This window comes from Rhodamnia argentea, chromosome 3 (assembly GCF_020921035.1).
Source record: "Rhodamnia argentea isolate NSW1041297 chromosome 3, ASM2092103v1, whole genome shotgun sequence".
In the NCBI taxonomy this organism is placed as follows: domain Eukaryota; kingdom Viridiplantae; phylum Streptophyta; class Magnoliopsida; order Myrtales; family Myrtaceae; genus Rhodamnia; species Rhodamnia argentea.
Window position 1 is genome coordinate 29,153,843 of NC_063152.1, and position 27,506 is coordinate 29,181,348.

Below are 27,506 nucleotides of genomic sequence, written 5' to 3' on the forward strand. Positions count from 1 at the left end.
TGCATTAACCTAATGTCTAATGCATAATCAAGCTGAAAAGTAACAAATCGTGGCTGTTAATCCTTCAAATTGAACCCCCTGTTAACAAATCGGGGGCAAGGTTGATAAGGGACGGAAAAGAACTCTCAAATTTCCAGAAGGGAGTTAATGTGAAAACTCCATCCGCTGCACTGAAGGGGTAAAAACTCGAGGACTTAAATCTCAAACAAGACAGAATTATAGAAGGGGTTTCCATCAGCTTAACAAATTAACAAATTATACAATACTTCCTTCTGCAGTGCTGTAGCTCGGCAAACGTCCATTCGTAATATTCTTTCCATCTAAGAGCTGACTAAACTGAAGTTTTAGTACCCCTTAACAACGCTATCTGACTTATGGCCCCTTCACCCCCCAGGAAGCTCAGTAGCAAAATGATGTGCAGAGTTTGCGGTCAGTGACATTCAGGAAAGGCTGGTATATGGATGAATACTCAGAGGCAGCAAAATGTTCTTGGGGAAGGCCAAAATGAGGCCTTCTCACCCACAGTTAATCTTTCAACACAAGCCATGGTGGGAACAGACTAAAAATTTTGTATGAGGTCAAGTCCCCTGGTTATCAGATGTGAGGAGGCCCATCTGTTCAGTAAGCTGATCCATATGCTCGGCGGCTTTGTCCCATCCATTCTCCATCGGCTGCACATCGTTTGCCCCAGAATTAGCTTCTGCTGAAGTTGATTCACCCTCATCCGGTATAGGGCTCTGCACCAGAAGATCATCCCAGAAGGTGGAATTCTCTAACAAAGCATCGATGTCGGGATCAGGGGAAATGCTATCGAGTTCTATGGGGATCGACCCGTTAATAAATGATGTAGCATCCATGTAATCACCATTATGCAGATCTGCTCCCATGTAGTCATCTCTGGATATATTAGCAATATCGTCCAGCACAATGTCTTGGGTTTGAGAGATCCCAGGCATAACCGTATCTGCCTGAGTAATGGAGACTGCTTCAGCTTCCTGTGCTCCTGAGAGCATATCCATATCTGGAAACTGGTTAGTAGTGACCTTAGCAGTACCCTGTGAAGGACAATGTAATTCAGATATGGCAGATGAGGGATCATTTGCTGAGACCCCCGAAGCTGGCGGAATCTCAGGAAGCTGGCTAGAAGTTGGTGGGACCTCTTGAAGAGTCACTCCAGAGATGCGACTGGAAGTCCTACTGTCCATGCCACTGGACAGAGATGAACCATCACCAAGCAGAAAACTCTCTGGACTATTGTTAAAAGACTCCCGCTGAGGAGCTTCTACTTTCATCATCTGCCTGAATAATGCTTTGGCAGCCTCTTTTAATGGAGGCTGGTACTTAACAATCTGTCCATCGGAAGCAGCAGTATGCTCATTCTCAGATAAACCATCTCGCCGTAGTCTCCGTTTCTTATTCACTTCAGTGATGCGCCTGTTGCTCTCATTTTGTTGCTGTACAAACTGAGCAAAGAAACCCGGGCTCTGCACAGCTTTTGCTAGGAATGACATCATCTGCTGCTGTCGCTGCTCCATCCCATGGAGTCGTTGGACCATAGTTTGCAGTTGGCCATCAGTGGCCTGCTGCTGCTGCCTCAACCTCACAAGCTCTTGCATGAGCACATTCTTGTCCCTTTTGAGCCTCTCAACTTCTTCCTCAAGCCCAAACTTGCCAACCTCCACACATGCCCCTACTGAAGAACTCTGTCCAGGAGGTTGCTGCGTCTGTTGACTGCCCTGTCCATAGGCAGGTTTTCGTCTACTTATGCTCTTTAGTAGGTGTTTCTGACCCTTCAGAAAACCCTCATTTGCAAATTCCCAGCGATCTGGATCAACTTTCCGGAAACCCTGTAGGGACAATAACAAATGAGAAAAATGTTAGCATGTCAACATAACACATATTAAATGGATGGATAGACTTTGCTCATGTGATTTTAACATAACACATAGGAAGAACAGTAGCGGACAGAAGATAACCTGCACAAATCGAAATTTCGACAAATGCTGATACCAAGTAAAACTGAATTCGAGAATGATCCTCATTTCCTTAAAAGTTTTACCCATAAACATGCTCATAGTCAGATAACTGCCAATGCAAAAGGTCATGCCCAGATGCTAGGATTGTGATCTTTCTTAATTTCTTCCCTTTGTTTCACAACATCAAATATGAAGAATATCAGGCTACAGGGGGTTTGGCAAAAAAAAAAAAAAAATGCTTTAGGAAAAAATAAATCAAGCACAAAGCAGATGACTTATTTCAGTCAGGATTTGCAGGACAGAGCGTGTCTACTGTCCACATTATGATACAGACACCGGCCACAACACCACAGAATAAATGCATCACCGTCTGCCAAGATGCAGGAAATTGGCTCGCAAAACATAATCACCATCAAAATATATGAAAAAGAACAAGTATTGTTTCACATAAAAGTGCATGGGCAACACATCAATATGAAGAACAAAAACAATCTTATTGGAAAATGACTTGTCAAGAGTCAAAGCTCCATTCATAGGAGACAGTACACAGGTTTCAAGCAGCCCCCTGGGTTTGGCCAACTTCATGAACTAGGAAAATAAGTTGGCACCATAAAGAAATTCGCAGTCTGCAAGACCAGGTGGTGAATCACCAAAAAAATTTCTACCTGAAGAAACCACAAAGCTCATCAAAATCCTCATAAAAGTAGGTCGAACAGCAAGGATTCCACTGGCAACTTATTCTCCAACAAACCTCGATCTTCTTTCGAAACATAACAGTGATAAAGAAACTTCACCGAACAATGGTACATCGCAAACCAAGCCTTAGATGCATGAAGCAATTATTATCAGTTGACCCACCTCCACCATACATATAGCAGGTCATTTCACCACACTGTTTCCTCAATCTATTGCATAACACCTAAAAAAAATTGTAATGAAAACGCATTGTCTCATAGAAGGATTTTACCATGAATTCACTGATTGACTGTTTCTTTTTGCATGTTCCTTCGTATTATCCAGTCATGCCCAGGATGAGAAAGGATAGTTGAGATGTCCGTTTTTAATCAATAGTAACCTATGCCTAAATAACGTCTTCCTATATGCTACGCCAACTTTTGATAATTCAGTTACGCATGAGAATATTAGCATCCCACGACGATTTTCAGTACTGCAACCCTATTCTTCCCTACATACATACACGAACCCTTATGTACACAAACAAGGGCCTACACCCTACATGATTCCTGTCCCCCGCCATTCACCTATTGGGACTTGGCGGAATTAACTCACCCAGATGGATTCAGCCAGCTGATGAGAGCTTAAGCCACTGATGTTGCTAATGTTTCCTTGATGGCACTGATTGTGGGATGCTAAGTGGTGAAATGGCTCCGGGTTCAGCATGTCAAGTCTATCACAGTCATCCATTTTGAGGAATACACGTGAGACCCACGTGTGAGACCCACAAAATGGACAGATGTGATAGACCCGGTTTAATTTCCTACAATGCATTCAAAGTCTCTCAAGTGGGTCAATGAGAAGGTTTTTGCTTGAGCCTTTATCGGCATTAAGTATGCCCAAGAAATGCCGAAGGACATTCGTTAACAAGGAAAAAAACAAACAGAACAAATTATATCTCGTATACAGATTATGGCATTTACACTAAATAAATGATAAATGCATTCAAAAGGGCATTCAAAAGAATGCAATAGGAGAATTTCATCTCTCTATGAGCCAACCTGTAGGTCAGGTACCGAAGGGATTATACTCGAGTGTCGGATAGGCTATGGAAATGCAGCTGGGAGTTAAAAGCCAAAACCACCGCGACTCGCACCCGTGAACTAAGGTCCCATGCCCGTGATAAGTCATTTCGTGATTTTGAAATGGATCATTGCACCAAACTGCTTCCTCAATCTATCACAGGTTAGCAGTTGCAAACAAAATTGCACTCGTAGTCTATCACCAATTCCCACTAGCTTGTTTATCGACATCACATATCAAATTTGCCGAAAATTAGATCAGGCAAAGGTCATAACTTTGTACAGTCCGCCAATGTGAGGGGATTCTTAACCACGGTATTATTGCTCAGCGAGAACCTTAGACCGGTATAGATATTCAACCATTCAAGCTATACCAAAAGTAGGACTATCTTCCCAATCCCTTTACAGGCAACTATCTTCACGCTAATCCTGCACAGGAACTAGCGGTTGAAACTAGACCAGTATAGATCGTTCGCCATAAGCCAGCCTCAAAACTCTCACATCGACGTAGACGAAAGCATCAAAGGCAAATTCCAATCAACACGGTAAACGAAAGATGGGAAAGAAAGAAGAGGAAAAAAAGGATAAGAAATAGACGTTGCTTACGTAAGTGTTCAGCTGGCGAACGAAGCTCGAGAAGTTATTGTGCTTGAAATACTTGGGCAACAAATCCCTAGCGAACTCCGGCGGCTTCCAAACCACGAAGCTGTTGTTCGTGGGGCTCCACGACACGATCGAGTCCGTCGCGGGGTCGTCCACCATGTCGTACGTCTTGCTGAGGAACGGCGGGGGCGCGTTGGCGCTCGACATCGGCGCAGGGGCCGGCGGGGCGTTCTGCTTGGCGCCTCCTCCGTCATCGCTGGCCCCGTCCTTTGGAGCTGACATAAGGTTAGGGGATGGAGAAGAAAGGGCCGATTTCTAGGGTTCTGTGGGAACTAGGATGCACGCCATGGACGTGAAGCTAGAGAGAGAGAGAGAGAGGGGAAGGGTTGGAGGGAGAAAAGAGTGGCGGAAAACGTAGCCAACGGGCTCGAGCCGGTTGCGACCTTTATAACGAAGAAGATGGGTTGACGATGGTTTTTGTCTCTGTTTTCTTATTGGTATTTAGGATAATGAAACAAATAGATCTTAAATTTTAATTCAATATGTATTATAGTCCATAAAATTTTAATTTGATCAATATAATCCCTAAACTTCAATCTAATGTATAATGTGATCTATGAACTTTTAATTTAACAAATATAGCCCATAAATTTTTGAAACATGTTTGACTTAGTCCCCGAACCGAAGGACTATATTGAGTATCTTCTTATAATTTGGGAATTCAGAGACTAAGTCGAACACGTTCTGAAAATTTATGAATCATATTGATCAAATTAAAAATTTAAGGATCACATTATATATTGGGTTAAAATTCAAAGGCTATTTGTGTCATTTTACCTTGTTATTTTTGGTCGGATTTTGTTGTCCTTTTTTATTATTTTCTACCGGGTTTTTTTCGGGCCGGGCTTTAGGGATTCTCGGGCCATCGATTGAGTTGCGTCAGCAAGCCCAAGCCCAAGCCCAAAACCACGCACAATCCGTTGAAAGAAGTGGTACATACCTTTCCATATGGACTACTACTACTGCACGGTGATTTTGATGGACCGCAATTGCTTTTTGCCTCCATGGAACTGGGAAATTTTCAACGTCTTATTCCATCACAACTCAAAAGACAACCCAATCTCGCGACCATGCGGAAATCGGTACCGGAAAGCTAGAAAAAGTCAAAGGGAGTACAACGTCACGAAGGCCCATCCTAATCAAGAACCGGCACCGCTTTCGTTCTCGCCTCTCGGCACTGATAATCCCTCTATTCCCATGTTAAAATGAACTTTGATGAGACCATCGGTTGTTTTGCGGTCAAGTACATAGCGACTCAAAAAGTTCTTGTGGCTTTTGGTTCTCTGCAACCTTCTCAAATAGTATATGGCAATATGCCCATGTCCTGAAGTGGCCCGGGAACATCACCAGTACTGTCATTCACTGTCCTAAATCCATCAAGGATATTTGCCACTGCATAAATGGAAGTGACTCCAAACAAATTGAAAAATTACCAAAGGGCATACATATCCCAGGACATGGAGCAAGTACCACTACAATCACACTGATACATGTTAGGCGGTTGCAACTCTTTCGAGCGGATTGATACTTGCACATCATTCACACGTGTATGTAAGATGCCCATACACTTACGCAGTACATCATCCTTCTCACGTACTGGCAATCGACTAATGCCATCGGGTATTGCAATCCCCGCTCTACCAGCCACATCGGTAATACGAGGTCAGACACGTCCGCGACTCTTCGAGGAGGCCCTAAGGAACTAACAAGGAGGCCCTGATGAAGGACCAAACGCCTACAGAATGTGCCAACCCACAAGGGGTTGCTCTGTTCATGTATCTGTCTACAAACAATTACCGTCTGAAGGGTGTAGCCAGGATTCCCTCATGGCACCGGTGCTTCGGTTTTATGGCTGTTCAAAAACCATAGCGAGCTGTCCACAGCAGGTTCAGAACACTGGATATGCATGACGATTGGACCGGTGAAGGAGCAGAAGCATCCGATTTGATTATCTTAGGACTGTCTGAAACTAGAAAAGGATGTGGCCACGTGATGCTTTTTTTGACTGTGAAGCAATCCTTCTGTTGAAAGAAGAGCTTGAGATGTCTATCACGAGCCTTCCATATGATATCGGCATCTCCTGTTAAATCAAGCAGCTGTGAGAAATTGGAAGCAAATTGACAAACGAAAAAGCAGAATTAGCAAACTGCTGGCTTATCATGAGCCTTTCTGCTTGTTTAACTGAAAAAAAATGGAGGAAAACAACACACTACGTAAACCTCAGACAATCCAAGCTTTTGGTGTTCATACATCGTACATACTCATTTTCGTCTATAGTAGATATGTATTCAACTTCAAGCGTGGCATGTCTTTGGAGGCAGACCAGCAAACAACGAAAGGCCATTTTTAGAAACAGCACATCTGCACGTCAGGATCCTGCTTCCAAATGCATCACCTACAACCAACAACTCTAAAAGTGACGTGGAGACTTTAAATGAATAAACATCCAGGAATGTTCAGTTGAACTGGTATAATGTCTAAGAGCGGCATATTTAAGGTGTCAAACGGGAGTCGAAGCATAGAGAAAATGACAAGCGAATAGGGTATAGACGACCAAAAACAAACTTTGAAACATTCTCTGATGGAATTCCACATGTTCACTAGGTGGGATGATGTCTGCATAATTTTGTTCAGCAAATTATGGTTTACTGTGCTGTGCTAGTTAAATTGCAATGTGATAGTCACCCTTTGGATAAAAATATTAATGAGAAAAAAGAAAACAATATATGCAGATGTAGTATTGTCAACTTCGTCATGTCATCTGCTTTCTCTTCCTTTCTCAAGATAGTACTCATGCATGCAATATGTAACAGGTAAGCTTAGCTGGGTTATTAACTTAGAATAGGGTATGTTCTGAAGAACTCGTGGGAGCATATTATATGTATCATGGCAAATTGTTCATTTGCTGTAGTTATATTTGCTTTGAATTACACATGAGGTGCAACACTGAATGTAAATTGTTGGATTTTCTTAACAAATGCCCAATACACTTGATAAACATCTCAATAAAGAAAGGTTATCATTTTCAATGCATCACATTTCTCATGTTATGTGTAGTCATTGCATTGGATATGCAAACATTTCCTTATTAAGTATGGTTAACAAGTTCCCCGGTAGCACTTGTTGAAAAAAACCTAATTAATTAAGGTAAATGGACACTCTTGCTTTTGACGCATCCAAAAGTCTAAACTAGGTCAAAGAAGGAACAACGTCAGATTCTCAAATAAATGACGAACATTAGATTCATTTGGTATGCTTTAATCAAGGATGTGATGGAGTCGCTTGGATAACCAATTTTGGTGATCCAGTCATATGAGTATCCAAGTTCTGAACGATGTATGCCCATCGTGGTTTGCAAGGGAGTGTAGCCAACATGGCAATAATTGTTTGGCAAGTTGAAAATATTAGATATTAGTAACGAAACAATTCTATGTTTTTTACTTCCGACTCTATTCTATGACTAAAAGTTGTTGCAGGTGCTTCTCCGCCTCAGTAAAACTGCAGAGTAGCCAAATTGAATCAGACAATTTCCAGTGACAAGCAAGTTTTTTCAGAATAATTGGAAAACAGAATATCCGAAGTATTCAATTCCTTTCACTTTTGGGAAATTCCCCACATTTATACACCAAAATAGAAAATATGAGAGAGCCTTTTCACAATCTCTTAAAGCAACAAATTCAAGGCTTCTTTAGTAGAAAAGATATTTATACCTCTAAAAGGATGCTAGATGGTTCCTCTTCCTCGGCTATACCTGCAATATTAGAGGTATCAGCATTGAACACGATGAACTTCTAAACCAAGCTGTCCGATGGATCAATTCTTTTTGGCAATGACAGCAGTTTCCATGGAAACTAAGGTCTGCACACATTAAAAAAGCAGATCAGCACTCAGATAATCGGCATTAGCGCTGACCTGAGAGAACAAGATTAGATGCCAAAAAATATCAAAAAAACGAGGAAAGCCCAGTATACCCAAAGAAATTATTGGGACAGCTGGACATGTTCAGGTGCTTCAACAAGGACTTTCTAGCTTTTACCATTATTATAGTAGCCTGCCAAAAGAGAAAAAGAACCAAAAACGATATACTATTTAATCAGAGAAATCCAGTCTATCATGTCACAAATTCAATTGACAGCAGAAATGCATGTATTAATGCATTACTATGGTAGGCAGAGCTTCCTGAATACTCGACTGAATCTTTTTTTTCCTTCCCGTGTTGGGGTGGGAACAAAAGAGAGGGAGAGAGACGAGAATATGTACAAACAATCAACGAGATAACTTGTTCCTTTCCAAATAGCATAGCACATTGCAAAGCTAGCAGGGAAGAATATGTCTGTACATATGGAAGAATAACACTCACCCTGTCAAAACTGGAAAGTTAAAGAGAACCACCAGCTCTGAACCTTGCCTGCTATGCTTCTGGTCAACAGACTATTCTCATTCTTTCAGTCCCCAAATAACTGGTGAACATGGATTTTTTGAGTGACTGGCAAATATACATCTGACATGTTCATTACATAGCAGTCTCACCTTGCTTTGTGAGATATGTAAATAGTGTTAGAATACTCGAGTAGATTTATTTTCTCAACATGAATTTCTTTCCTACCATATCAGATTGTGCAAGTAAGTGTTTCTAAGATAGTTTGAAACTTTTTCCGCTGTAAGTGCGATTACTGTTCTCTCCATCATAACCCAGCTGAACTCTCCATCTAAAATTCCCCTGCCCCAGTCAAACAAGCAATTAGTGTTTGATTACATCATTACCGAGCACCACATACTGGACTAGAGCTTACAAACAAATGCAGCACAACCATGTCAGCAGCATACATGAACAAGCATTTATATGAAGAGTTGAACAATAAGGCTCATGTGAAGAAAAAGTGAGTTGATCCATTCCACCCCAGCAATTATACTTAAGGATGTGTACACAAAATATGCACTCACATGCAAATGGTGCATCTCAGTAGACCCAGACAGCCCATGTATACACACATGCGCACCCCTATAGATTCTCATATAAGTGAACTTGACGGTCACTCCACAACATGACATGTATACACAAACATGTACTTACAGATGTGGTGAAGCAGCCTCAATAAACTAATAAGAATTCAGTAATATCAACATCGGCTGTCTTATGACATTAATATCTATAGCATGAAATTAACAAAGATTTAGAGCATCAAGACCAAGGCTTTCGATGCATATCCCGAATACATACAACTCCAAGTTGATTGATTCTTGTCAAGACACCTTTTCAGATGCCATTAATTTCAAAAAAAGTCACTGACTATACAGAAATTAAAGATGCTAGAAAAATAATAACTGAATATGAGTATGAATGACTCACCTTCTGGTGCCTATCAAATCACTCTCGCATCCTCTCCACAGTTTCTAACCCATTCTTCTGCATTTCAAGAAGCATCTCTTCCTTTTCCTTCATATTGCCAGTTCTGTGATAGGCAGCTACAAGGACTTGTATGTTCTGCATCAGGATCAACTCCTTGTGTTTTCATCTCAAGAAACACCTGCCCAGCCAAGTCCATGCGTCCTTGCTTGGAGAATCCATCAATCAGACATTTAAAAGTAAAAACGCTAGGACGAACTTTTTTCCTTGACATTTTACTGAATAACGCCCAAGCCGTCCTCATGTCTCCAAGTCTACAGAAGCCAGCTATGATAGATGTGTAGCATCTAGTATCGGGAAGCAAACCCTCGTCTATCATATACATGAACAACTTCAAAGCCTCAACCTTTTGTTTCTCGCGAAACAAAATGTCAATAAGAATAGTATTCATGACCACGTCAGGCATGATCCCAGCTTTTAGCATTTTCCCATACAACTTTCGTGCTACTTCCAACTTTGAGCTTTTTGCAAAACCATGCATAAGAATACTACACATAACAACATCCGGGAAAATATTTTTCTTAAGCATTGGAGCGAGGAGCTCCCATGCTTTTTCTGGTTTTCCCTCCTTGCAGAGTCTGTTTATAACCGTAGTAAACACAGAAGAGGTGCGAAATATGTCCTGGTCTAGTTTCAAAGCTTCCTCAGAATTTCCTTCTCTGCAATATTGGCAAAATCCGCTAATCATATTTGTAAAGGTGGAAGCACAGGGATGAACATTATGATTAATCATCTCTTGAAAAAGTCTGTTGGCAGAACTGACATGACCCTGATTTAGGAAACCATCAATTAAGATATCATAAGCAATATTGTCATACTCAATGCCACGATAACCACTTTCTCGGAAAAAACCATGTGACAATTCCATCAAACCTGCGTTACATAGACCATGACAAAGTGAGCTATAGCTAACTATTGTAGGTCTAATGTTGAAAACTTCCATCTCGTGAAACAGACTTAGACTTTTCTCAACATCCCCCTTCTTGCAGAACCCATCAATCAAAATGCTATAGCTATAGACATCTGGAAATACACCATAGTTCTGCATCTCCTCCAGTACTTCCAGTGCCTCTGACAACTGGCCTTTCTGGCAAAAACCATAAATAATGGCATTAAAACAATAACAATTTAAAGGTCGGTCCTCCTTCTGAAATTTCTGTATCAAACCCAAAGCATCCCCAATGGCACCAACTTGACAAAGTCCACGTATGAGTGTACCATATGTTACAACAGTGCAGCTTATCCCTTTTTTCTCCATATCTTCCAGGATTGCCGAAGCTTGGCTGAGAAATTCATCTGCACTAAGATTTAGTTTAGAAAAATAGTTCAGCATGATTGTATACGTCCTCGCATTAGGTGCTGGCCCACGATATTTCATGATGTCAAATAAATCTTTAGCAAAGACCTCTCTATCTGCTTCAACTGAGCATTTGAGTAAGAAGTTGGTCGAGTAGACATCGGGCTCGAGCTCAATTTCTGTACCCTTCCAAAACAGATCTTCGGCATTTTTAAGCATTGAATTGGCTGCAAAGACCTTTATCAGCACATTATAAATAACAGCCAATCCAACCACATCAGCTGGCCTCTCAAGCAGAAAGTCGGTCAATTCTAACATGTCCACATTCAACTCCTTCAAATAGCAAACCATATCTCTCAGCAAGGCATAAACTTCAAGCCGCATGCCTGCGACCGCAAAGACATGAACCATCGTCCTAAGGACATCAATGGAAACTTCAAACTCATGCTCGTTTACAATTCTCTGGAATCTAATTCTCCAGGCCACCTTCCAATTTAAAGACTTTAGCACCTTACCGAGCAAAGAGAACAACCTGTGCTTACTTCTCTCTTCGTGCGTATGCCTCACAGCAGGTTTCCAAGTCTCAAACTCTGGATTTTCATCAAACACATGGCTTCTATCTTCGCACCTATACCTATTCGTCACAGCAGGTTTCCAAGTCTCAACGTCTGGAGTTTCATCAAACACATGGCTTCTACCTTCGTGCCTATACGTCACAGCAGGTTTCCAAGTCTCAACCTCTGGAATTTCATTAAATACATGGTCCTCCACCAGCGCGGCCGAAGAAACCACGTAATGCGATCTAAATGGCGGCTTTTTTCGTAGAACTGCGGAATAACGAAGCAAATAGTAACCGGTTAAACGAGCATTCCTACGTAAATATACACCCATGAATAGCTCGAAGTCGCCGAGTGATCAAAATGAAGCTCCTTTCTTCCGAACTCCTTGACAAAGACGGAGCTTTCCCACCACTGAATCATGCCTCATAGATTCGGAAAAAGAAGTGAAAGCACACGAACCAAGTAACAGGATGATACGTCGAGCTTGAAAACGAAACAGGACATCCCGCGATTGAAGCTGAGAACTGAGACAGCACCCAGTTGTCCAATTCAAGTATCTATGCGCGCGCGCAGGGGAGAGAGAGAGAGTTCCGAAACTGCAGGGAGGTGCCCTGAAAGGTTTCCGGTGCCGAAGGGGAAGACTTCGGCGCAGTGGCTGCTGTTTGGGACATGAACTTTCCTCATTCCTTGCCTGGATTGCTGAGTAGTGTTATATTTTGTCTTTTTTTCTTTTCTTTTCTTTTTTGGGCATTTTTGTACACTCAGACATCCCAAAAATTAATAGAAAATATTTTATATTTTAATTTAATTGTGTTCTTTTTCTTTGCTGGAAACTCTTTCCATTGAAAATTTTCTAGGGAGCGTGATTAGCGAAATTATACTTCCTTCGTTTAGGATGCAAGGGCAAGAAACCTTGATACCCTTTAGAGAGAGCAATAACCAACACTTTGTGATCAATTATTAGAAACTTAATTTCGATCGACAATTCATGGAATTTCACCATTTTAAATAGAGATTCGACCACCGTTAAATGAAGTCTAATTGGTAAAAGAAGCTGAGGTCAAGTTGATTGAAACTAATCTTTGTTAGAAATAAAGGCAGTTAAAACAAATTTATATTTCACCTAAATTATATGGGAGTTTTCTCGTAAACTTTGCTTTTGGAAAACACATTTAATAAGAGAAAATAAGAATTTTTAGAAACAAAACACGATTTTATTTTGCGTAAAATATATGAGAGAATTTTTTCCCTTCTCCAACCCCCTCCACAACGTCGCCATATTTGAAGCATGAGGGGATGGAAAAGACAATGACGAACCTTAAAATTTTAGATTTTCCATCCTTCCGAATCTCACAAATATTTAAATTTGCAAAAAAAATTCACTCAGTTTCTTTCCAACATTTTCTCCAATTTTTTAAGCAGATTCTTAGGTTTCCAAACCACCTAGCATTCAAAATTTGGAGTAAGAAGATTGTAAGTACCAAAAGGTTCTTCAATTTCCTTATTTTTGCAAGATGAAATACTTTGTATAAAAGGAGGTTTTTTTTTTTTTTTTTGGCTAATGCAATCTTTCATTCATCTTCAATTTTCATCTTTGCACACAAACTTCTGTTTCAAATTTTACAATTATAAGTTTAAATATCACAAGTGATTAGCTGCAAAGTAAGCGGGATCTGAAATTTACTACATCAAAACCAATTCTTAATTTTTAGAATCGAGAACCGAACAAATCAATCTTCATACTGGCCTATTTTTTTTTTTCTATTTCATATTTTTATTTAGTTGCTCTGTCATCTAGAATATCACAATGGTTTCCTTATGTTAGAATGCTCAACCCTCATCAGTTTTTCAAGAGTTACAATTATGAGAATTGTAGGGTTTGATTTTGAATCGATTCATATCCGATTTTATAATCGAGAAATGATTAAGGTCGGTTCCCAAGTATTTTACTTGGAGACCAAACCAATTGCTGTGCGAACTGGCTTGGAACCTATTAGGCTTAGGCCAATTCGACTCGATTCTCGAATGGAATCGGCCTGATTGCTTACCCCTACCAAAATATATCGAAAGAGGATCTATCGAGATAGATTTCTAAAGTATGGGGCGTTTATCGAGAAAACGAAGAGTAGAAGGAGTGTCTCGGGAGAAAAAGTAACCATAAGGGGCTCAATTAAGATAAGTTTCAGGCCCCTCTTGAAATTGTGAAATCTTCTAGCAGATGAGATCTAGCCACAGTGCTTCCTTGCCCGAAGCCTGAAGCAACAAAAAGGCCAACGGCGAAAAATCGCATTCCTGGTGGTTGCGGAGATTTCGCAGAGCGGTGGCCGGCGGTTTTACGGTGGGTGATTGACGGCGTGAGGCGTGATTCGGCGGTTGTCCTCTTCGGCAAAAGGGTGGGCGTCAAGGCCAGTTACAGCGAGAGCACACAAAGTCCTGGCAAGTCTCCGTTTCAGAAAACTTGATCGAGCGATTTTTCGTTTTTTTAGTTTGCTTTTGTTATTGCTATTGGATTGGTTTTGCTGGCAATCGGTATTCTATTAGTCGGATTTTAGTTCTGTTCACTGTGAGCTCGATTCGAAGCATGGTAAGGTGTGCTCTTTCGTTTGATCTGTGTGAATGTGGATATTGGTTAATTTTTTATCTGCTTGTTTCGATTCTTCATGGGGTTTATGAGTTTCTTGATTGACTGGTTTTTGTAATTGTCGTTTCACATGAAGTGTGGTCGAAAAAAACTTGGTTTTTCATAATGAATCATGGGTAAGTATTTCTTTTTCACTGAAATTATTGAGGACGGGATTCAAATGTTAGCTGCCTTGTTCAACTAGACTGGATAGGTAATGTTCAGTCCTTGAGGCAAGAAGCTGGTGACCATTGAGTAAGTTTTTTCCGTAGTTGTGGCTAGAGTTACAAGGTTGAAGATCACCTTGTCAGCTTGATTTTTCCTTCTTTCTGTGCGAAAAGGAATGTCGAGCCCTGCTTGTTAGACTCAGAATAATAAGCCGGTGGATGTCAATTGTGGATTTGTGTGCAAGCATGTTTCCACGTTTCCGAATATTCATGTCTCATGAACCACGTCATACCATATGTTCAAAAGGGTGTTATAGTCAGTGATGGTTCAACCTGACTATTTAGATGAAAGGTGCAGTAGCCAGCATGCTCTTGTGTTCTGATCCCTTTACAAAGTAGTGTATGCTTGCAAATAAGCTGCTACAAATGAAATGCGGACGAAGTTGATTTGCTGAAACTGGTGGATAGAAACTTAAAAAATGAAGCAACATTCCTTCTAATTGTTTTCTTTGATGAGCATAAGAAGCCTTGACTGCCTATTTCTGTTAGCGATAACCAATTACCCATGATCGTGTAGCCACCACCACTGTTTGTGGTGACCGTACAGGCGTACATCAGTGCCACTCCGGAGCTTGCTTTTCTAACTGAACTCCTAGAGCTTGCTTGTCATCATCATGCCCATGAGTGGCCTTTCATAATTTTTTCCTATGAGCAATCCTTGCTTCTGGACCATCTTCTGCTTTCGACGCCATATTTTTTTAGCATAGATGGCTTGATATATTTGGTACTTTTGGCCATTTCTTTCACACATCATTTTCAATATCACCACGAGCCATTTGCTTCCTAGGCCGTGAAAGAAGCGTTAACAGTTAAATATGATCATGCTTCCATTGATGCTAGTAAGAGGTAGTGAAGGGTCTCTTGTTAGAGCTCATGAATGATTGTGGAAATTGCTTCTTCCAGGGAATGGGTTTGTGGACATTACTTGAAGGGCTTTTGCTTCTTGCCAATGCTCTTGCAATATTGAATGAGGACCGTTTCCTAGCTCCCAGGGGCTGGGGCTTCCAAGAATTTCCAGGCGGCAAGGCGAAATCATTAAAAGGACAGGTTATAGGTCTCATTTACGCGACCCAGTACTTAAGGGTTCCCCTTGTTATTTTGAACAGCATTTGTATAATCATAAAGCTGGTCTCTGGCTAGTATCTTGTAGTAACCGTACCCTATGAGAAGCTTCATGGGTATCTCCTTCCTTGCATATGTTGTGCTTGTAACATTTATTTTTCCTTGCTCTTTTCTTGAATTTGCACTGTGAAGAACAGAGTTTAAGAGAAGTCCAGGGTATGCTTTTTCTCTAGGGGATGATGATGGTGAATAGTACGGCTCGTTAGTCATTTACAACCCAAGAATGTGCTTATTTAATGATGTCGATGCTTCTTCCTTTTTGTTTGAGTGTATTACACTGGCGAAGGAATGCATATTTTGAGGTAAAAAAATTTTGTAAATAGTTTCGACTCTCTCTTATGTGTGCTGGTCTAAATTTTTGGTACCTTTTTCGCAAGTATTTTAGTTTTATCCGTTTATTTCTCGAGTGTTATGACACCAGAGTTGTGGACCTTCGAGTGGTCATCGAGACCGATTCAAAGGTTTAGGACTTCTGGAATAATCGAAAGGTTTGTGGGCAAATCAGTCTCGCTAAGTGACATGAAGTTCATTCTGGAAAAAATCAGGGTTCCGGAGGTAGAGAGTTAGTGCATTGATTTGGGGCATTACTTTTCTGTTATCCTGTTTACCATGATAGAGGACCTCAATAGGGTCTTCAAAGATGGCCCTTGGTTTATCAACGGAAAGGTTCTTATCTCTTCAGCAATGGGATCCCAAGTTCTGCCCTCCCAAAGCTGCCATGTCGGCGGTAGCGGTCTGGATTCGTATGCTAGAGATGGGCGTTCAGTTCTCTGATATAGAAATGTCGAAGACGACGGGAAGTCTGGTCGGACTGGTTCTGAAAGTCGACTGGGGACTGCAGTAGCTTTGCGAGGTTTAGCGTCCAAGTTTCTTTGGATAAACCATTGGAAAGGATGATCTGTATCATGATGTTGAATTTGCATTTCTCTATGTGCTTCAATTTTGGTTTGGTCGGTCGCAGAACTGATCGCGTGAGGGGTGGCTGCTGGTGGCGGCCGCCATGCATGACCCGCAAGGAACTCGCAATTGTTCCCCTACCGGAGCGAAGGACTGTCAGATCTGTAAACAATAACATTTGGCATTTAAATTATGAGGTTGCCCCCTTTAATATCGTACTCATTTACTTTACCTTATTAAAAGAACATGGGCACCCACAGAATTTCAAAGTGACAATTTGAGGTAAAAATGGTTATTGGATTCGCTCTTTATTTATTTCAAGAAAGACAGCTTTCTAATATCTGGTTTAGTTTGTGAGATAAATATATATTGTAGGAAAATAACGAAGACAGGCTTCATTTGTTTTTTTCGGATTTTTCGGTATTTGGTTCGCAGTGAAGGAAAACATTTTTCATCCATGGAAAAAGCTCTTTTGAAAGTGGAGAAAATGTTTTCCTCATCTTTGCTCCATCAATTCCTTTACATTCATTTTATTTTTTATTAATTTAAAAAACAATTATGAATTTCTTAATTTTCTTTAACTTTTTATTTTTTAATTGTTTTTTATTTTTCCCTTTCTTTTTCTTTCTTTGCTGGTCATCGACCATGGTGACGGCCACAACTACTTGCCCAAGGCCGGCGAGGTTTAACAGGCTGGCCTTAGGCGAGCTCAAGTCTTGCCGGATCCGGCTAGGAAGGCGAGCTCAAGTCTCGCTAGCCTCAAGTGAGGCACTGGCGAGGCTTGAGCTCACCCAAGGTTAGCGAGCTGGACCTCACCGGTCATGACGATCGGCAAAGATAGAAAAAAATAAATAATTTAACGAATTTTGGCCAAAAAAATAATTTAACAAATAATATTTACTCAAAAAAATTAAAAATAAAAAAAGTATAATTTTTCCTAGGAAAATCAATTCCTTGCCAAACAATGAAAATTGTTTTTCAATTCATTTAAGTCCCAGAAAAACACTGGAAAAATATCGTCATTTTTTGGGAAAATGACTTTCTAGTAAACATTTTCCAAAATCATCACATTTTTTGGGGAAAAGTGTCCAATAAGTCCTAAATCTATTGTATTTGTGTCAATTTAATCATAATTTTTTTTTGTGCCAATTCAGTCCTAAATCTTTTATTAGTGCCTATTGAGTCTTAAACCTTTTTATATCGGTGCCAATTTAGTCCTAACACTTTTTGCATTTGTATAAATTGAATCAATCTGATCAATTTTAATCCAAAATAGCTAATGTGGACATTGATTATCCTACATGGCACGATCGGCGTTGATGTGGATATTTTTAATATTATTTTTAAATATATTTTATATTTTAAAATATTTAAAAATAATTGAAATAATATTTAAAAATATCCACGTCAAATGTCGGTCGTTTAATGTATGACAACCGACGTCCACGTCAGCCATTTCCTATAAAATTTGTTTGAATTGACTCAATTGGTACAAATGCAAAAAGTTTAGGACTGAATTGACATTAATAAAAAAATGTTTAAGACTTAATTGGCACCAATAAAAGGTTTACGACTGAATTGACGTCAATGAAAAATATTTATGACCAAAAAAAGGTTTATGACTGAATTGACATCAATGCAATAGATTTAAAATTTTTTGGACATTTTTTTTTTCATTTTTCACGAAACAAATAGAGCTAAGTGACCAAAAATAAGAAAGGTTTTCGGTAAAAAAGCGAGACTTAAGAAAATTTTCGATTGAACTTCAGAAAGTTATAAATATTCAAGGAACTGTAATTTAGAAAGATTCTGTTTACTTTTAGGATATATTTTTTAGCCTCCGTTTGCCCCATTATCATTCATCGCATGAGCCTTTCATGGAATTTTCTGAAAATGTTTGAGGTTTCTTTATTATTATTATTTTTTGTCAATTCTAACTTTAACTACGCACTTGTGATACTAGCAGCCACATGCCAATCGGCGAAAAAAGTTAGAAGTTAAATCTATCTTTTTGGTGTTTGCTTTATAATACCGAGAGAATGGAGATGATTCCTTTGTAGAATTGGATAATTCTATAGAGAAACCTAAAATATTATCGTATTCCTTCCTTTATTGATTCTTTTTGTTTCCAAGGCTGCTTTTTTTTCTTTATATATTTTTTTCGTGAAATTAGGAACAAGAAATTGTTTTAGGAGAAAAGAAAAAGAAGAAAAAAAAAAAAAAAAACTTGGTCCGCCGTGCATTTGCTAGTCTCGACTTGAAGCCCGAACTGGCCCGGATCCGCGGCTTTCTCTTCTTTTTTTTTTTTGGTCAAAGATCCACGGCTTTCTTTTGAGGCGGCCATGGCATGTTTACCAACATTTTGCACCGTCGTCCTCTGTATCTCCTCCTCCATCGACGATGTACAACTCCACCGCGAGACGAGCTAAACGTGGTTCGCGGCCTCACCGAGGCTCCCGCGCCGATGGAAACTTGAGAATCAAGCCCCTCGGCGGCGGCGGCGGCGGCGGCCGGCGATCGGAATTGGAATCTCCCGAAACGGAGATTGATCACCAGTCTCTCCCCTCCACTTCTCTGCAAGGGGCTCGCTCAAGGCCCCGAGGCTCCCGGAACCCGCGGAGCCGCCGGTGGGCGCCGCGCGATCGGTCGAATGCTCGGTCCGCCGAGAGCTCCGACGTGGACCAGTCGGAACCGGAGCTGCCGAGCTCGTCGAACCGCGAGGAGAGGCCGGTGAGCGGTGACGACGCGGTTGCGCTGAGCTCTGATGAGGAAGTGGGCGGAGACGTGGCGGCAAACGGGAGGGAAGCGAGGGAGGTGAGTGGAGCCGTGGACAATGTTGTGTCGAAGTTGGAGGAGTTGACGTTGGGGATGGAGGAGCCGGAGTTGGAGGAAGAGCAGCTGAATTCCAACGATCAATTCCAGGAGGACGAGGTATGTGACTTTGACGGAGGCTTTTTGGTTTCTTGCTGTCTTTCAATCATCTGCTGCAGAGGAGTTGGTAATAAACGTGCAAGTAATGTCACTGAAATTTGTTGGTATGAAGAAAACAAACGTGGGTAGGCATAAATGGCCGAACTGTGGATATTGAGAATGAACAAGCATTGGACGATGGTGTGGCTGGCCAAAGAGTTTTCTTCGAGCCTTGATATAAATTACAAAGGCAGAGATGTCTAAAGTGAGCAGGTTTGCGATATCATAAGGTTCCTTTTGGGTCTCTAAAATCTGATTTGCTTGTGATACCTCAACAGGTCCACTAAATGAGGAGACTACGTAATCATGCATTGTGAATATGCTGCTTTTGCTTGGTTTTTATAAAATCAACAGGATAGCCCCAATAGAGTGATGTAGTGTATGTTAAGATTCGGCGCACAATCAATACGAAATAAAGCGTAAAATACGAGAAAGAGAAATCGAGACAGAAGGTTTTGTCATGATTCACCTTAAACTAGGCTACATTCAGCAGAGAGGATTCGATTATAATTAGTACCTCGCATCTCTCGTTACATCTCTCAATTATAAGAGAAAAATGTATTATATAATAGTAGTTATTTATGAGCACAAGTCTAAACTACCAATAAGAAAATGGATTAAAACTATAAAAGTCATCTGATGTCTAATAGGCATGCTCCTTTAGACCCTCACTGCGGACCCACATGCTTTCCTTGCTGAGGGGGAGTATGAACCGCACCTCAATGTTCTCCCATCGATGAATACTTCATATGCTTCTTCAAACCCAACACAATTGTACACCATTCGAACTTTTTGTCCTCACTTGCCTTGGTAAAAAAATCTTTGCTATTCACCCTTGTATCAACTTTACGTAGCACTACAACTTTCTCTTCTACTTTCTCGGATGAAGTGATATTGTATGTCGATGTGCTTTGTTCTTGCATGAAATCTAGGATTTTTAATCAAGAATATAGCATTATGGCTATCGTACCCAATCTTCACTCCACGTTGTGTAAAACCAAGCTCTTTTCACAATCTGCGCTTCTAGATTACTTCCTTAGCAATATGAGTAAGAGCCATGCACTCTGCCTCAGTAGTAGATAAAGTAATTGTGCTCTACCTTTGCTCATCCAACTTACAGCTCCGCCGAATGAGGAAACAACATATTCGTTGGTTGACCTCCTACTATCAATGTCACCTCCCTAATCAGCATCAACAAAACATTTCAGTTCTAACGCTTGTTGTCCCTTTGAGCTTTTCTTGTCTACATAATATAGCTCAAAGTCGGATGTACCGTGAAGATAACGAAGCATCTGCTTTGCTGCCATCCAATGCTTTGTTCCCGAATTTGACATATATTTGCTCAATATTCCCACTGCTTAAGCAATATACGGACGGGTACACACCAAGGCACGCATCAAGCTCCCTTCTGCGCTTGCATAAGCGATTATTACTATCTCTTCAGCTTCCTCTTCGGTCTTGGGACACTGGAGCACCGATAACTTACAACTTCTGGACATAGGGGTCTTTACTAGTTTATAGTCTATCATGTTAAACTTCTTCAACACAATTTCAACATATTTCTTCCGATTGAGCTACAACTTCCCATTCTCATGCTTCCTTTTTATCTGCATGCCCAAGATGAAGTTTGTCGGGCCTAAATCTTTCATCTCAAACTGTTTTGCCAATATTTCTTTCGCAATGTTGATCATTCTTGTACTATTCTCAACCATATCATTGACATATAAGGTTAAGATAACAAAATCATCATCTAACCTCTTCACATGGACATAATGATCAGCATCACAACGAACAAGCTAGTCTTCAAGGCATATGAGTCGAACTTCCGGTACCACATTCTTGGATATTGTTTCAAACCATACAAAGACTTGTTCGGTTTGCAAACAAAATCTTTTTTTTCTCTAACCATAAACCCTTCCGGTTGCTTCATCTAAATATCCTCCTCCCGGTCACCACGTAGGAATGCTGTTTTTACATCAAGTTGCTCTACCTCCGGATTGTATGCGGTTGCTATAGATACGACGAGTCTTGTGGAATTCAATTTAGCAACAAGAGAAAAAATTTCACCATAATCGACTCCCTTTATCGGCGAATATCCCATCCTAACCAAACGAGCTTTGTATCTTTCTATATCTCCATTTGCAGACATCTTCTTCTTGAATATCCACTTGCAACCAATTGCATTCCGATCTGCAGGTAGTTTTACCATACTCCACGTTATGTTTTTATCTAACGAATCCATCTCATCTTACATGGCTTTCTCCCAAGCGAGACCCCCATGCTTTCCTATCGATGGGGAGTATGAACGACACCCCAATAGTATATACGTAATTAGATAGCCAAATCCAGCAAAAGGTGCCATAATTGGTGACTTGTGGTGCTATTGTAGTTTCATTGTCATGAATTTATCCAGTTATTTTAATTGGTAGAAATCTTATTTTTCTTGATGGACTCTCTATGAGCCGTTTGGCCAAGAATAGCATAGCTAACTGAAAATTTATTCACGAGGCAGCTAAGTTGCAATAACAAGTTGAAAACTTTTGAAGGCCTGGTTTTGAGGCTTATGTTTTTCTGTTGGTGGCTTGTGATGGGAGTGGTCAACCCATGTTTCTTTTTGGTGGAGCAATACAAATTTTTTTACTCACCAAAAAAAGAAGTTGAGTTCTTGGAGACATTTGTATATTCCACATGATGTTTGTGCATTTATAGTCATTGTAATGTATATGAGCAGCGATTGGAACTAGATTTTTAGATTATTTGTGCAATTCAATAGGTGACTTTCTTGTTCTGAAATTAACTTGTGGGTAAAAGGGTGGGAAGACTTTGACATCTTTAATTAAGCTTGTTGACAGTTACAGAATATGGTAGCTTCTGCATGTCTTCTTTCTTATCCTCAATTTTATTGCAGTTGCTTGTGATGGAATCAATATATGGAGATAATGTCTTTATCCTTGACCGAAGGCGGGGTTCTCGGTTTTTTAAGGTTTGTCGAGAAGCTGAAAGCACTATATCATGGAATTTTCCAAAAAGAAAAAATCTGACCCTCGTGTGACATTTTTGCAGATTTATATTGACGTCGAGGTTGCTAATCAGATTAGAGTAATTGCTAGGCTGAATCCGTCCAGTGATCTTACCATCACAAGTGGCAATTCAGATGGTTTTTCTTACTCTTTCGAAGTCCAGCACCTTCCTCCAATTGTGCTGACATGTCTATTACCTAAGTCGTACCCCAGTCATGTTCCTCCTTGCTTTACCATCTCTGTCCAGTGGTTGGCTCCCATTAAAATCTCTAGTTTATGCTCCATGCTTGACTCTATATGGCAAGAACAACCGGGGCAAGAAGTTGTATATCGTTGGGTCGAATGGCTCCAGAGCTCCTTGCTTTCTTATCTTGGATTTGATGAAATAGTAGATCTTGGTCCTTATGGAGTAAGAGGAACTGGAGATAAGCGTGCAATTTCAGGAAGTGTCTCTCCCGATGTCGATATTCCCTCCATTAGAAGTTATAATGATGGCAAGTGCCACGAGAACTTCTTGAAGAACTTGCATGAATGCTGCATTTGTTTCAGTGAGTATGCAGGTGATTACAAAGCCTTGTCTTGACTCTATGCTTTATTATCCCCGTTGAAACTTCTTGAGGCTCAAATCTTTTTTCGGTGTAAAGCAACATGTCTTTGCTCTACCATCCCCAGTGAAACTTCTCGAGTTAAAGCTCATATCCCTTTTCGGTGTAAAGTAATGTGTGGACTTTTGCATTTTTTATATCGTTGTCTATTGTAATAGGCTCATAGATGTTATATCCGACTTGAGAAGCAGGTGAAACAAGCTTCTATGAAATGTTAATGAAGTTATTTCTGTTGGAGCTTTATGCTAGCTCTTTGAAGATTCTTCATAAGAATGGTTGTTATGGAAATTTCTGAGGACTTCAGGGTTGTCCAAATTCTGCAAGTGGTCTTCATTGATGCACTATGGTTTTTCAAAAGTCTACTTGCATATTTCACTTGGAGTGGTGAATATCGATTTTTTTCTTACGCAGTGGCTAAGCACACTTGTCATGTCTCATTAAACTATTAAATCCTCTTGCTTGATTGATTTCTCCTCAACTACCCAGGGACGGAGTTCATCAAATTGCCATGTCAGCATTTCTTCTGCTGGAAATGTATGAAGACTTGTGCTGATTTGCATGTCAAGGAAGGAACAGTATACAAGCTTCACTGTCTTGCTTCGGAATGTGGGGGTATGGTCCCACCTAGTTTGTTGAAACGGCTACTTGGTGATGAAGAGTATGAGCATTGGGAGTCTTTAATGTTGCAAAAATCCCTTGAGTCAATGTCTGATGTAGCATACTGTCCCAGATGTGAAACACCATGTATAGAGGATGACGATCAACATGCCCAATGCTCAAAATGCTTCTTCAGCTTTTGCACTCTTTGCAGGGAGAGGCGACATGTAGGTGTTGAATGTTTGACACCAGAAGTAAAACTGCGCATCTTGCAGGTAATACTTGCATGATGGCCACAAGTTACTGTACAACGTAATTCTTCGATGACAACCCTTTTGGGTTAGTGTGATGCATGAAAGGATGAGAAAAATTACAAGGAAGTGGAGAAAATGGCTTGACCAATCTTTGCTTGGATGTGAAATATTGATAGCTTTGCTTATGTGTGGAATTTCTATTTCTTCTGAGAAATCTATCTCAACATTCCATTGTTAGATTAATTGGACTTGCTTGTTGTTTGCTTTTCTTGTTCATGTGATGCCCTCTTGTGGAAACCTTACGGTATGTATATGATATCAGAAGGAAACTAACACAGCACAAGCCTAGACTCTAGAGTAATTACTTGATGACTTCAGTTGATGCCAGTTATGGTTTCTTAAAGTCCTATATGCGATAGCTTTTCTTTAGGTTGCAAGCTCTGTGATTTTACTTTCTATGAGCTGAGCTTGGAGTGGCTTTGATGACTTGGTCTTTAAGATCAATTATGTGCTCCATATGCATTCAGGTGCTTACGTGTGGTTTTTAATGCACTTTGTCGCTGCCTATGTGAGACCTACATCCTTTTCTAATTGAATGACAGGCTGTAGAAGTTCTATGTATTAGTCCTATAGAGGCAGCAGTTCTGCTCTAGCTATTGATTGTTGTCATGTGTCCCATCGAATATGATAAGATTAATTTCATGCATTCTAACTCTACAATGTTGGCGTAGGGTAACAAATAAACCAAGTTCCTTTAGTGTAATTAATTTTTCTAAGCGGCAGAATTTTTCCCTCGAGGCTCATTTAGGGTGCTAATTTTAGTGTTTTGTCAGTATGTTTATCAACTAACATGTAGGGTAGCCTTTTTTGGGACAAAAACCCTTGCACATGGAAGAACCGATTTCCTGACTTGTTCGCCAATCATAATTTTGGTTGTTTAGATTTATGGGCCATCAAGCTGTGGTTATTCGATGGAATTGGCGGCTAAAAAGCATCTGTAGTTTAGTTGCCCAACTCATATTTTGCACTTATTTCTTGCTGCATCAACTCACACCTTCGTTTTTTTTTTTTTGGTAAGGCTCACACCTTCGTTTTTTTTTTTTTGGTAAAGCTCACACCTTCGTTGTTTTTTTTTTTTTGGTAAGGACTCACACCTTCGTTGTTGTACTTGCTTATTATCAAGAATCAGGGAATTTATGGGTTTTCCAAAAATAACATGTCATTTATGTCCTTTGCATCCAGGAACGCCAAAGTTCATCCCAACTTAAGGATGAGCAAAGACGAGTGGAGCGTGAATTAATCAATGAACTTTTAAGTGTCAAGGTAATCAATAAGATTGCCAAACAATGCCCCTCTTGTAAAATGGCGATTTCTCGAACTGAAGGTTGTAACAAGATGGTATGCGAAAATTGTGGGCAGTACTTTTGTTATTCCTGCAATAACGCAATTGATGGATATGAGCATTTCAGGTCAGCAACGACTTCTGATGAGTTTTTGACACCCTTCTCATTATGATAAATCGGAGGTTCAGTTCTTACTTTGACGAACTAATTATCTTGTTCTATCTGAAGGGATGGAACATGTGAACTTTTTCCAGAGCAAGAAATTCGGCAATGGGAAGATCGAATGAATGTTCGCCAGTTGGTTGGTCAGGTTCAGGCTGAACCTTTTGCTAATCACGGCCAGACATGCCCAAGTTGTCGTCAGTTTAATGCGAAGGTCAGCATCGAACATCCAACTGCTCAATTGTTTACTTAAATTTGTAGCCTCCCTACAACTTGGCATTTCTTAGAGCGGCAATATGTTAATTGAACAATTTCTTTGGGCACAGTAATATGGTTGGCAGAATCTCCGGAATCTGAATTTTGGACAAATTGTGTGTGCCAATATGTGATATCTACTTGCAGCTCTTCCTGTAAAGTCAAGAAGGATGGTTTCTCTCTGTTTAGGTCGTTTCTAGCCAAAGAGTAGATAGATAGAAGAATACCAAACAAATGTGCTGTTCATCTCTTGTTTTCAGTATTCTTCATAATATGCTCTTTTCTCAGGATTGGCAGCAAAAGAAAAAGTTGAGAACATGATTGCATTATAGTTCGTGTTATACTGGAGGATGAAAATGAGAATTCGGTGTTTCACTCAAAATGTTACTTGTTGCCTCCTTTTAGGATTTCCTCCTTGGAGAGTATGATATGATTTTAATTTAGCAGTCCATGACTATCTCTGCAATTATATTGCAGTGATAATCAACTCTTGTCAACTGAAATTAGCCAATTAGGTGGTGCTTACACAAAATAGTAATAGTTTACCATGCTATCAAGTATTTGTCATTGTCAGACTTTTGGAAAATTACAGCAAAATGGTTGAGTTTATAGGAAGGGACTCAAAAAGGAGTTGCTTCTCCACTCATTTCTCAATTATTCCAGTAAAAACCAGTCATTCTTATTACCATTTCCATGCTCACAGATTGGCAACAACAACCATATGTTCTGCTGGGCATGTCAGACACACTATTGCTACCTATGTAAGAAGATTGTGAGGCGTGCATCTGAGCACTACGGGCCCAAAGGATGCAAGCAGCATACTCCAGGATAGGCACAAACATGGACTATGCGTAAGGCTATCTTCAAAAATGAAAATGCTGCATGTACTGAATGATAAATAATTTAACTGCGTTCCTTGATTTGGATCGATGAGATGGGTTGATCTGATCTTGTGCAGTTTTTCAAGTGAATCCTCTGGATAATGCAAATTGTGGTGTTTGGAGTCAGACAGGACATCATCTCTGCCAGATTTTTCCTGGGCAGCGAGTCCTTGCTTTTGATTCTTGAACAGACTCGTGGAGTATATCCCAAAAATCAAAATCATAAAGAAACATATGGAGCGAAGTATGCATGTTGCTTCCAGCTTTATTCTCCACTGTGGAGTGAGTGGACGCATTTTTTTTGAGTGACGCGGTCAATGGGTTGCTGATTGGAACGCAAGAAATAACGATTTTCAATGATATGTTTACTTTGGAGATTTGATCTCACTTGAGGCTTTTTTTCTGTTTATCGACTGCATTGTTGCTCTGCTCTTTGTGATGCAATGTACCAAAACTCATCCATCTTCGATGACAGAAGGCATGAGACTCGGAGTGGTTTTCAGAAACCAAACAAAAAGTGGCGCATGAATTCCGAGTACGCCGAGATAGGCAACTGAATCATCATCTGTCGCTCGTATGATTCTGTCCGATGAATCGAATGTCCTTTGGAGTCGGGAGCAATCCATGAATCTGTGTTTTTTTTCCGGTTTCCACTCGTTAAAGAAGAAAGAAGGTAACCGGCGGAAATGCGGCAATTTCAGCAGAAGCAACGATGGATATGCTCATTCTCCAATTTAGGGATGCGCACATGATAATATGTTGGTATATTCCCATATGCCTCTAGCTCACTTGGATAGAATCTTTTATAATGTTTGATGTCGCCGATCAACGCCAATGCTTGAAATGATTGGACACCACTGGGAGGATTTGCCGAAGATATTTTCCCAGCTGAC

The 27,506-nt window shown here is 40.3% G+C and overlaps 4 protein-coding genes across 11 annotated transcripts; 2 read left to right on the forward strand and 2 right to left on the reverse strand.

The window, feature by feature from the left end:
• Window positions 1–225: 225 nt before the first annotated feature.
• On the reverse strand, window positions 226–22,136 carry LOC115743113 (heat shock factor protein HSF8). Of its 4 annotated transcripts, XM_030677746.2 has the most exons (4): window positions 22,126–22,136; window positions 6,194–6,401; window positions 4,340–4,508; window positions 226–1,847 (listed from the first exon to the last, which is right to left on the reverse strand). In XM_030677746.2, exons 3-4 carry the CDS (start codon window positions 4,493–4,495, stop codon window positions 579–581), a joined length of 1,425 nt encoding a protein of 474 aa, XP_030533606.1. In that variant the 5' UTR covers window positions 4,496–4,508; window positions 6,194–6,401; window positions 22,126–22,136; the 3' UTR covers window positions 226–578. The 4 variants fall into 4 exon arrangements, 3 of the variants coding, with proteins under 3 accessions (XP_030533606.1, XP_048131733.1, XP_030533605.1); XR_004015644.2 differs by lacking the exons at window positions 6,194–6,401; window positions 22,126–22,136 and having other exon boundaries at window positions 226–417; window positions 459–1,847; window positions 4,340–4,797; XM_048275776.1 differs by lacking the exon at window positions 22,126–22,136 and having other exon boundaries at window positions 6,194–6,471.
• On the reverse strand, window positions 6,401–12,355 carry LOC115743109 (pentatricopeptide repeat-containing protein At1g63400-like). Its single transcript, XM_048275772.1, is given in 7 exon segments — window positions 6,401–6,492; window positions 6,647–6,791; window positions 8,107–8,254; window positions 8,368–8,447; window positions 8,757–8,930; window positions 9,747–9,882; window positions 9,884–12,355. Coding segments are annotated over 2 exon segments (2,226 nt in total). The 5' UTR covers window positions 11,992–12,355; the 3' UTR covers window positions 6,401–6,492; window positions 6,647–6,791; window positions 8,107–8,254; window positions 8,368–8,447; window positions 8,757–8,930; window positions 9,747–9,764.
• On the forward strand, window positions 13,871–15,889 carry LOC115743123 (immediate early response 3-interacting protein 1-like). Of its 3 annotated transcripts, none has more exons than XM_048275782.1 (3): window positions 13,871–14,097; window positions 14,746–14,799; window positions 15,411–15,889. In XM_048275782.1, exon 3 carries the CDS (start codon window positions 15,414–15,416, stop codon window positions 15,645–15,647), a length of 234 nt encoding a protein of 77 aa, XP_048131739.1. In that variant the 5' UTR covers window positions 13,871–14,097; window positions 14,746–14,799; window positions 15,411–15,413; the 3' UTR covers window positions 15,648–15,889. The 3 variants fall into 3 exon arrangements, with proteins under 3 accessions (XP_048131739.1, XP_048131740.1, XP_048131738.1); XM_048275783.1 differs by having other exon boundaries at window positions 14,752–14,799; XM_048275781.1 differs by lacking the exon at window positions 14,746–14,799 and having other exon boundaries at window positions 13,873–14,096; window positions 15,410–15,889.
• Window positions 18,766–27,000, forward strand: LOC115743111 (E3 ubiquitin-protein ligase RNF14). Of its 3 annotated transcripts, none has more exons than XM_048275774.1 (8): window positions 18,766–18,809; window positions 18,848–19,457; window positions 22,405–22,479; window positions 22,560–23,076; window positions 23,608–23,993; window positions 25,215–25,441; window positions 25,544–25,691; window positions 26,436–27,000. In XM_048275774.1, exons 2-8 carry the CDS (start codon window positions 18,927–18,929, stop codon window positions 26,562–26,564), a joined length of 2,013 nt encoding a protein of 670 aa, XP_048131731.1. In that variant the 5' UTR covers window positions 18,766–18,809; window positions 18,848–18,926; the 3' UTR covers window positions 26,565–27,000. The 3 variants fall into 3 exon arrangements, with proteins under 3 accessions (XP_048131731.1, XP_048131732.1, XP_030533602.1); XM_048275775.1 differs by lacking the exon at window positions 18,766–18,809 and having other exon boundaries at window positions 18,829–19,457; window positions 26,436–26,564; window positions 26,667–27,000; XM_030677742.2 differs by lacking the exon at window positions 18,766–18,809 and having other exon boundaries at window positions 18,830–19,457; window positions 26,436–26,564; window positions 26,691–27,000.
• Window positions 27,001–27,506: the final 506 nt, after the last annotated feature.

Coding starts and splice junctions, on each gene's coding strand:
- LOC115743123 (XM_048275782.1), top strand. CDS start 15,414: ATGGGTTTGTGGACATTACTTGAAGGGCTTTTGCTTCTTGCCAATGCT.
- LOC115743113 (XM_030677745.2), bottom strand. CDS start 4,618: ATGTCAGCTCCAAAGGACGGGGCCAGCGATGACGGAGGAGGCGCCAAG. Junction 1,848..4,339: donor TTCGCCAGCTGAACACTTAC/GTAAGCAACGTC, acceptor TTGTCCCTACAG/GGTTTCCGGAAAGTTGATCC.
- LOC115743111 (XM_048275774.1), top strand. CDS start 18,927: ATGTACAACTCCACCGCGAGACGAGCTAAACGTGGTTCGCGGCCTCAC. Junction 22,480..22,559: donor GGGGTTCTCGGTTTTTTAAG/GTTTGTCGAGAA, acceptor ACATTTTTGCAG/ATTTATATTGACGTCGAGGT. Junction 23,994..25,214: donor TAAAACTGCGCATCTTGCAG/GTAATACTTGCA, acceptor CTTTGCATCCAG/GAACGCCAAAGTTCATCCCA.